Consider the following 10,480-nt stretch of genomic DNA (forward strand, 5'->3'; position numbering starts at 1 on the left):
AGATGGGTTGATCTATTCTGTTAACAGGTTTTAACCTTTAAACACTCACTAAATACTTCTCGCCCATTGACTTGATGGTAATGACTTCAAATCAAAGTGTTTACTGCCTTAGGTGGGTTGACTAGGTCATGAGGTTGGAGGGCTGTGGCATGGTGTCGACACGGGTATAATCTCATGGAAGCCTCTTTTTGGAGGTGTTTTTAATTTGTTGTCGAAGTTACAAAATGGTTACGCATTTAGACACTTCTTTCAAATATATGGTTGTGTATGTACAGCTGTATAACTTTTTTTGACACTTTCCAGTCTTCAAAACTGAAAGCTGACAGTATGGATTGAGTCAACCATTCTGACCAGGTTCTCCAAATCTTGCAGCAATTTTGTGCCACATTACCAACAACCAGCACCTTAAATTGGTAATTACAGCAATCCAACAAACAATTAGGGGGTCATTTCGATGCAGAAAAACTTCAAGAGCTGACAACAAATTACTTCATTTTGCTCCCTGAAACTTCTTTCACAGGTCCACCCAATTCTTAGCAGTTATTATGTCGTTAGCACATAACTCATAGAATTCAGCATTGGTTTGACAGGTTAAATGAGCCCCCAACATTAGCCTCTGCTATCCAAGTGAATCTTCATATTATGCCAAAGATACAAAATGGACCAGAAAAGTAGAGGTATGTGGCTCATTGATCAGTGTTATGAAACAATTGTTTTTACTACATCATGACAGTTTTTGGCAGTTGCCTTTTTCACCATCCATTAACCTGGAGCCTGAGAGTAATTGTAAGAGGAGTTTAGTGAGGCGTGCAAATACATCATGAAAATGATATCATATGTTAGCAACTAGTGGCGAGGGATCCATACTGTGTGTTTGTTTTTTATGTGTGTACGTAAGACCTCTGTTGAACTGAGAGGGGGAAATATCATCATTAGTGTCATGCTGGGTACTGAAGCTAATGGATTTGTCAATAGGTTCTGCATGTATCGCGGTACTCTGAGATTTTTTGTCGAGGAGCAATAGTTTAATTTTGACCCCACACTCACATGGTCTCTTTCTCTCTCACAAACACATACTGTGGCCCCCAACTTCAAGGCACACACACCCACACACACACTGTGGCCCCAAACTTCAAGGCAAAGATGCCCTAAATGACTCCAAGCAAATGTGATGGGGGACAAATTACAAAATACAAAATGCTTCCCAGCTTTTCTTCAAGGCTCGCCCTCTCTCTCAGCGACACTCTTCTGGGCACTCTCTCCGTCACCCTATCGCACACCGAGGTGTCGCGACCCCGCGGTGACCTGCTCCTGACTAGTCCACCTTACGCCACGGGACTCCGGGGGCCCAGGGCCAAAGAGCTAAGCCAACAGTGTGAAAGGGGCCGCCAATATACTAATGGGGTTGTGTTGATTCCTGGGAGATGAGAGGAAGAGGCTATCCCCGCCTCCTCACACGCTCGTTGGGCTGTGACTTGGAGTGAAAAGGGTCTGGACGGCTTATACGAGCCACTAGGTCCTTCTCGGCCGTCCCCTCACCTTGAGAATTCAATAGGATGCAGATGCCCCCCCCAAAAAATACCCGACCCCCCCAGTCGATATGTTCGTGTCGGAGATGAAAGTGGGAAGTGAGGGGAGGAAAGGGGGTGGCAGGGGGGTCCTGACACTAATATAGTACATTGGAATTCACTTACAGAACTTCCAAGTTCTTTTGTCAAGCTTAAAGGCCTGCTAGGCCCTTTGAACCCCTGGCTGACCGCCCTCGTATAGCTTTTTTCTTCTTCTTTTTTTTCTAGCGTCAATGAGATATTCTCCACATTCCTGATGACCGTCACGACACAGTCTCAGACATCTACCGGTAGCGATGATGGTGCAAAGCCACGGTGCATTTTGTAACAAACTCTCTTTTGCGGCTGTGGGGTTTATCCCAAGACCATTAGCTTACTTGCTTGTTCTTTTCTTCACTCAGTCAGTCGCTGTGGGTAAGCTTTGTGGGTAACCTAATCCTAACTCTTGAGTTGCTGGCTTGCCTGCCCACCTCCCCCTCCTCTCCTCAGAAGGACTGAGACAGCTCCCCATTCATAAACCTCAACTCTAGTCATTGTCAACCAGTAGGCTCAACTTTCCACCCAAGAAAAAATTCTCAATTGTTGATCACAATTCTGACCCACCTTCATAGCCACTTAGTCTAAATTCTAAATGTAAATGTTTCTAAGAGCAAATCTGACACGTCGTAGTTCGTGTCGCTTAATGTGACTGATTAGAGTCCACGGTCAATGCAATGTATCCTCCATCCTAGAATAAACTATTGAATGGAAAAGTTTCTCCATGTGTCATACCTGCTGTAACGTGGTTCTACCAGAGGGGTAGATACCATAGAAGTGCCACAAAACAGTGAACAAGGACTTTTTATTTTCACGAGTCTCCATCATTTATTTCAAGATTGCCACCAAGCTTTTTCAACATCTGGCCGAGGCAGTAGAAAAAAAGTGAAAATGTGCAGGTAAGCAGAATGCAGGAGCTTCTTCTTTTGAAGCTTGCTACAAGTGTCACACAGTTGAGCAGCACATCAAAGACACAGCTCTGTTCACTCTGTGCCACAGCTCCTGGTTTATACTTTCAAGGCATTGGCACAAGCCTGTGCTTTGGAGGTGATGAGTATCTACTCAATGCTGGCTCCTTTTGTGCAGTATCATAATTATAGTTTATCATGCCTGTGGTTTTAATCACTTTTCAAAAAGCTTCATTTTGGACTGCAAGCCAATGCTTCAAACATATTGTCTTTTGTTGATTGTAAGTATTTTGGATGTACACCAAATGGAAGCCCCAGGTCAATCTAATCATCAGACATTCACACCTTGTGTTAATTCAACTGTTCCTATCATAAATTATAATGTTTGCAATTAGGATTTTTTGAATTTTGTCAATGGAGGACCTAGGAGCTTTGAATTCTGGTAGTACATATGTATTTTACATAGGTACAGAATTTCACAATTCTGGGGATAATATTTTGGCATTATATTGATTCACACAGCCACCCTCATTCTTGCCGGCTATTCAAAGTGCAATCAACTATAGTTTAAATAGGTACCTCTAACCATATGGGAAAATTATGAATTTTTATTTGAAATGCAATGAGGATGGAATGCTGTAATTCCCGTTCTAATAGGACAATAAAGGGGAATCACACAATGGTCCTAAGTGGCGGGAGGGATGATCGATCATTCCACTGCGAGTTCAGAGGGCCTCGTAAACACATTCACACCTCTCTTTCATTTAAATGCGGGATAAGTTATAGCACATTATTGAAAAATCGAGTTCCACAACAACCTGCATTTCAATGCTGTCTGGGAGAGTAAAGCCCAATCCACAAACGAAGTGACCTCCAACATAACCTGAAAACAAGAGAAGCCGAGAAAGAGTAGTCTTGACTGTTGCCTTACCAACTCGGCACACAATTTTGTAATATTGTGTTCTGAAAATACATTACACATTGTTTATCATTACAAAGGTAATACAACAAAAACTGCTGCAATAATAAACTAATATTAATTCGATATTAATAGTACTAACACTGAATAACAAATATATATTTTTAAAAAAACAGATAGGCATTTATGAAAAATACAAAATATGATTTAAGCTTCAAATGAGAATCCACTATTCGCCCAAGTAAACTATTTGGAACTTGAAATAGGCTTACACCTGCTTTTAAGGTAATATCGAATTGTTCCAAATAAAATGTAGCCTATATACAAAAGTCTCTAAAAAAGGTAAAAACAAGTCCATCAATTCGTGTGTTCCTCCTTGTACCAACTCCCTCCCAATCACTATCATTTCTGACTAGAGGAAAACATTCTCCAAACTGATGGCCTCTCAAAGATTACCCTATCAGGTGCAAACCGCTGACAGTTTCCACCCACCACCAACAGAAAAACCTCACTGTGCCCAAATCCTTAGCCGCAGATACTCCACTGACAGGCATTACACCATCGCCCCTGCTACGAAGATCTGCCGTTACGTTAGATTCAGGTTTCATATTTATAGCTACCCTCTGGATAACACTAACTTTTTATCAGAACGCGAGGTATTCCACATAAAAAAATATTTATTTTCATATTCGATTTTACGCACTTGTCCCCTTTTGCCATTTTTCCACTGTGGAGTCGGAAGATTTAAAATGATCCTTGCAATGTGTAGATATCCCCCGCAGGTACGGACGGAACTGAAGTACCTCTGATCTTTGGAGGAGCACCTTTTGGGAGGAAAGAGGGTGCGCGCAATGGATTTTTAAACAAGGGGAAATCTACTAAGCAATGGTTGCAAGTTGAATATTTCCGCGCCTGGCAAGATACCGCTGTCTAAACGGACCGTGAGAGTGGAGCTAGGAGATTTGGAGGCGGACAAGAAACAATACGCTACCTTTTCCCTCTGGATCATTTTCTTACAACAAGGAAGCACCTAATGTTGCATGCAGTGACATTTTTGCACTCCAGTTATTTATCATTACACTGGGTTTCATAGACACCTCCGGGATTGTGTGCGTAAGGACGCTGGCGGGTCTATCCTCAACTTCTCTCGGGGCTTTAAAACTGTGGAAACAGGTGTATTTCAGCAAGTCAAGATGTCTGTTGTGCCTTCGAGGTTCATATACCTGTAAGGATTCCATCTTTCTATTACTTTCGTTTCTCAAAACACGTACATTCTTACCAATAGAAGTCGCTAAAAGCTTCATAGTTGCTACCGTTGACATTCAGGTATGGATATAGCCGTTTATATTTTATGTAATTGCTTGTGATTAACCCCCTCCTCCCTTTTCTCTCTCCAGGTGTTTACATGTTCTGGTCCTCTATTTCCACCTCCAGGTAGGTTGATTTGATTGTTCTGGTTTTGAACACTGTGTGTGTGTGTGTGTGTGTGTGTGTGTGTGTGTGTGTGTGTGTGTGTGTGTGTGTGTGTGTGTGTGTGTGTGTGTGTGTGTGTGATTTTGCTGGACCCATTCTGGATTTTTTATGAACAAATACTCATACAATTGGAGAGAGTAACTATACACTATTTTAGCTTGTGGACACTTGGCAACCTTGAACATAACTTGGTTAGACGCGCTGGTTCTTTTTCTCAGATTTCAGTTACTTTTTAATGTTACTTTAATTAGATCAAATGAACACAATTCCCAAATTAAAGATCGATGTTTGTTGTTCGTCAAACAAAAATACAAGCAAAGTAACTCTACCCTTGTTAAAATATAGTACATTTTATTGTAAGGAAATAGGTTTGGAATGTAGAGGAAACTATCATTTTGCATCTCGCTAATGAACGAGGCATCCTCGAGTGCACCAGATAAACCCACCGCGCACAATTGAGCCAGGCAACCAGCATTGAGACAGACAAAAAACTGAGATGAAAATACATTTCAAGGACATTTAGATAAGGATAATTAGCTATTTTGATCAATTTCAGCCACGTGGATCTATTTTGTAATAATAGTATAAACCGCACTAACCCCGCATCTTTTACGCATGCGATTTATTTGTTAACTTGGTTGTCTATAGCAAACGTCAGTAAAAATCCACATTCACTATTATGGAGTGTAACATGCTGCATGGAGTTAGATGTAACTGTTGCCTAATATTTAAAAAAATGAATGCGTTTGGGCATGAATGTGTTGGTTATTTTGAGTTCAGTTTATTTGTCATGATGTATTTGGTGTAAATGAATAGCAGATACAAAGGGTAGTTTGGAAACCAGCATGTTATATTGTTGGATACAGTGAGAGGCAGCGGTTAGCCCACATCCTGAAATGCTTCCATGCCTCTGTTGTTGAGGTTAGTTTTGTAGTCTAGTCAGTATCATATACCAGGGTTGATGCCAATCAAATCTCTCAGGGATTACAGAGAATTACTCGATTCCTTTCCCTGTCTCCAATTTAATGCTTATTAAAAGTCAGAAAGATTGCTGGCTATTTATACAGGGATAAGTAATTACATACAATGTGCCCAATCCCTTCCCCTTGATTGAGGTGATAAGATATCACCTAGTTTAAAAATCTTAACATTTCCAGAGTTGCTTCAACAAGTAATCCTTTGCATTGAAGATGAGGATTAAGATTGTCAACAAACCACTCATGCCAAACAAATTATTAATGGAGAAGCCCAATCCATCCAATGATGCTGCAATAGATGAAGACATAGAGTACAATCCCTCATTCTACCTCTTGGACATCACATCTCTGTCAGAGATGTTCTAAACAAATGGGTCAAGGGATCATGATTATAAAACCTGGCATTACCATTTCATAATAAAGGGGACATCTTACAAAGACACCCCTCAGCGAGGAAAAAAGCTGGTGGTTTAAAAAAAAAATAGGAGACAACTGGGTTATGTAAGGGTATGTGCTCTTGTTCCAAAGGAATTGGCAAAAACAACACTAGTGTCAACTGTCTGATATCTCCCCCAACCGAGACAGCAATCGCAATAATATCGTTTTAATTGCTTCCCATATCTGCGGTGATATATATCAATATGCTTCATGCTTTGCATGGCTAATTGCTTCTGCAAAGAAGAGGTAGGTCAGAAGGAAGTCTCGTAGAGGCTTTCTTGCAGGAAATACACTTTAGATAGACCAATACAATTCCGTAGCACAACCTTGATGGCATGTTGAGTGTTTTGTAGACCTATGTGTGGGTTACGCAGATGGTAAGGTGTATCTGAGATGCAAGGGGGCTAAGCTTCCCAGCAAAGATGGTGCCAGGCTTTTAAAGTTTCAACCATACCCATTTTCGTCCCGTCTTTGAAGAGGGAGACGACCCGATGTTTTTTGGGGTCGATTGCGTTTACCTTCGGCCCTCTGCAGCGGCTTGCCTTTATTTCCTCCATGTGAAATGCAACTGTCTACAAAACACACCTTTATGTTTGTTTGGAGATGGAGAGATTTGATACAAATCCTAAAGCAGTAGTTATCCTAAAAGTATTTTTAGTGAATGCTGGCTTGGTGGTGAACTTTGTGGGGTAGTATAATAGAAAGACAATTTCATTCTAGGGTCGTGGTGAGTTTTGGAAGCTCTATTAAGATGCTGTATTGGATTTGGAGGCTCTGTGATAGTTTTGAATGCTCTTTCAGAGTTGTGGAAGCTTTAATGGAGATGTTGATGCTCTATTGGATTTGGTTGCTCTATGATAGTTTTGAATGCTCTTTTAGAGTTGTGGAAGCTTTAAATGGGGTTCTGGATTCTCTATTGGATGCACTGTTTCTTAGGTACGGAAGTATGAGGTGTGTCATAATAACCTTCTTACATTTACATTTACATTTAAGTCACTTAGCAGACGCTCTTATCCAGAGCGACTTACAAATTCTTAATGTTCCTCCGCCTAAGCATTGACTAAATTCAAAGGAAGTTTGATATAGAGATTTCAATAAGATTTGCTTATTGATTAAGATGCATCTTTGTTTTAGGCAAACAATTTAATTTTAGTGTTGTACCATGGCATTGTTGAATACATGTTTCTGATTGGCTTGAAGGGGATTATAGAGCGTGTATTATTTCCCTGTAACGCACAGTATATTTGCACGGTAGAATTCAATGGCTATAGTTCATTGTTGCATGTTCTATGTTTGAGCTGCTTTTAAAAGCAAAAGTCGAATTGAAAACATCATTGGCATTGTTGAATTTGAATTTCATAATAGCAAGCTACGACTGATGGTTTGGTTAGCTCAACCAGCAAGTCTGTTTGTTTGGTTACCACGTCAACTACTGTTGCTATCTAGTGAACTTGCTAGATACTTCAGTGGATGTTGAGCACATTTCTACCGGCAAATGAACACATTTTTAGCAGCAAATGTGTTAAACTAGAGCCATGGTATAAAGGGATAGTCAGCTTGGGGCTCGATGTGTTCTCTGGAAACAGTAACTCAGTGGAAGGTCAGTTCCACTCCGCTAGCGTGTCGTGGAACACAACTACCACGTCATTCGTTAATTATCATAGAAAGCATAGCCCCTTGTGGATTATCCCTTACATTAAACACGATGTACAATTGTTTCATATTTTCAATTCATGTATTTGCCGTTGTTTCTAGACCATCCAAAAGTGACTCTGCTTCTTAGTTGCTTTCATTTTTGCTGACACCTTGCTGACACTACTGGGATTTGTGTTCAGATCAGTGGTTTGTTTTCCCCCCTGTGTTAAAGATTTGTTCTGCCATGAGCATATTTCCCTTCTCATTCACTAAATGTCATTAATTTTCTGAGGTTAAAACAACAAGGAGTTGGAGTATGTAATGTGTATATAATTAGCCACCTGAGAGAAGCCACATAAAAAGGCAGTTACTATGTAATTACCACATGATACAGCTGGGGAATGGGATCTTGGCGCAAATCGAGATTCCAGGGGTTTCGAAAGTATACGTTACCCTTCCCATTCACATATGGGTTTGGGTGACAGGGCACACAGGCTGCGTTCATTTTGACGTGTTGTCGAAGTCAGCGATTTCTTCCGGGTTTTTTTTGGCCCTGACTTGTAAGTGCGGAACAGACCTTTGCATTCAGGCTAACAGTGTGAAATATTTGAATGGTGAATTTATGTTACAAGAGGCTCCCTCCGAGTGTGTTTTTGTGGTACAAGCTGCCTCTCGCCATCACATCCACATCTCCACTGTGATTTATGGGCCTTACTGGGCCCTCAGGCAGATATTTGTTTGATGATAGTGTAACAGGGCTGGATGCTTCAGGTGTATAATTGCTAGTGGCTTGCTTGCTTGTGGAAATGGATTACTGTTTTCAAGATATCCCCGGGCGCATAGACAGCTGCCTCAATACAAAGACATACAATAATAATGAAGCATGTACCATGTTGTGCTTTTGTTCTCGATGAACTTCTACAGTGTGTGCCCTTTGAATTTGTACAATGCCGCACAGTTTCATTACCTTGTAAACATGTCGTGTGGAAGAAACCTGTCAGTTTTAATGTGCAAACGGAACTTAAAATGTCAGCTTACAACTTCCTAGGTGTTACCTCAGTTTCTGGCCTTTAAGCAGAGCTTCACGACAGAGGCCCTGGTAAAAGCTGGTCTATGACCACCTGTGTCATGTCTTTCTCCTCCAGGAATCTCAACAGAGCTCAGCCGATTTCAGGATCTATATTGAGAACCACACGCGGAACCCGGACGACCTGAGCCGGAAGCAGATCCGTATCTACCAGCTGTACAGTCACACCACGGGCAAGCACGTCCAGATCCTGGGCAAGAAGGTCAACGCCAACGGAGACGATGGGGGCAAGTACGGTACGGGAGAATTCCTGTGCACTTAAATTGTTTTTGCATACATTTAAAAAAACAAAAACATTAACGTGTCATGTTGTTAGTAGCATCTCATACAAAACCTGTCAGGTGGTAGACAATATATAGGCTCTACAGCTCTACCCAGGAATAGAGGCTGAACTTTGTCATCAATGGTAATGATCTACAATGTTCTGTAGGGATCACAACTCCTCTGGTTGTCTGGTCTAGTTTGGCTGCAGTCTGTTTCCCGAATCCAAGATAAGCATATTTCTGGTTGTACGGTTTTCAGGGTTTGAGAGTTAGGTCTTACAACACAGAGATAGTGGGTGGATAGGATGATTCTATACCTGTCTTAGTACACATTTGAACAATTCAGTGCTCTCGACATTATAACTGGCTTGATTGAACACATTGTTAAAGATTAACAGTTTTTGGGATGTCTCTTTGAACATGGGTGCTTGGGTGCACCATGAACAACCAGAAATACAATCCACCTTTTGGTTGTAGGCCTATGAAAAGCAGGGCAAAATTGGTGGATGCAGATGTTATAATAACAGAAAGCTTGCTCTGTGTCAAAAATGATTCTGAAGTATATCAGATAACATCATATAAGGCAGTGTTTGAAAAGCTGTCCAGTATTCATTAGGCTTGTTTCAACTTTCTACCACAGTAAGACGAGTAAGGCTAAAGGTGTGATATTATGTTTCCCATTGTAATAGTCAGTTAACTTCTGAGCCACATCAACTGAGGTTAAACAAAACTACAACCCCATCTGTCTGATACCTGGCTAGTCAAAGCATGTTGAATCATCAGTTGTACAAAAATGTCAAGGAAATCACACTGTACACATCGTGTTCAGCGCATTCCAGCCAGAGTAGCCAACGATTCAGGCAGAAGGTATCAACAAGAGGGAGAGTTGGGGGAGAGAGAGTGGGCACTGTCAAATATTGCACTCAAAGCTACACAGTTTCTAGGTAGACTGTGTCACCTGCCACTGTCACCTCTTTCCGTTTTTGTCTCCTTGGCGTCTGATTCCAGTAGAAATACGGGATCCATGTTGTCGGGGGGGTGACACAAACAAAACTGACAGGTATTCCAATAAAATCTAGCGCTTTCTTTTTATAACATTTATAAACTCATGCTTCCACCCTCATTGTCAGAAATATGCCTTCAGTTTGTAATTCAAAAGGAGCAGAAGACATCTCG

The 10,480-nt window shown here is 41.1% G+C and overlaps 1 protein-coding gene across 1 annotated transcript in view; it reads left to right on the forward strand.

Moving 5' to 3' along the window:
- Positions 1–3,628: 3,628 nt before the first annotated feature.
- The window catches only part of LOC139022581 (fibroblast growth factor 18-like), a 77,136-nt gene continuing 70,284 nt past the window's right edge, over positions 3,629–10,480 (forward strand). Inside the window, exons 1-3 of the mRNA XM_070445022.1 lie at positions 3,629–4,656; positions 4,829–4,865; positions 9,100–9,277. Of these exons, the coding sequence (XP_070301123.1) occupies positions 4,625–4,656; positions 4,829–4,865; positions 9,100–9,277 (247 nt within the window). The 5' untranslated portion in view covers positions 3,629–4,624. The remainder of the gene's footprint in view (positions 4,657–4,828; positions 4,866–9,099; positions 9,278–10,480) is intronic.

The sequence above is a fragment of the Salvelinus sp. IW2-2015 genome, linkage group LG8 (assembly GCF_002910315.2).
Source record: "Salvelinus sp. IW2-2015 linkage group LG8, ASM291031v2, whole genome shotgun sequence".
NCBI lineage: Eukaryota > Metazoa > Chordata > Actinopteri > Salmoniformes > Salmonidae > Salvelinus > Salvelinus sp. IW2-2015.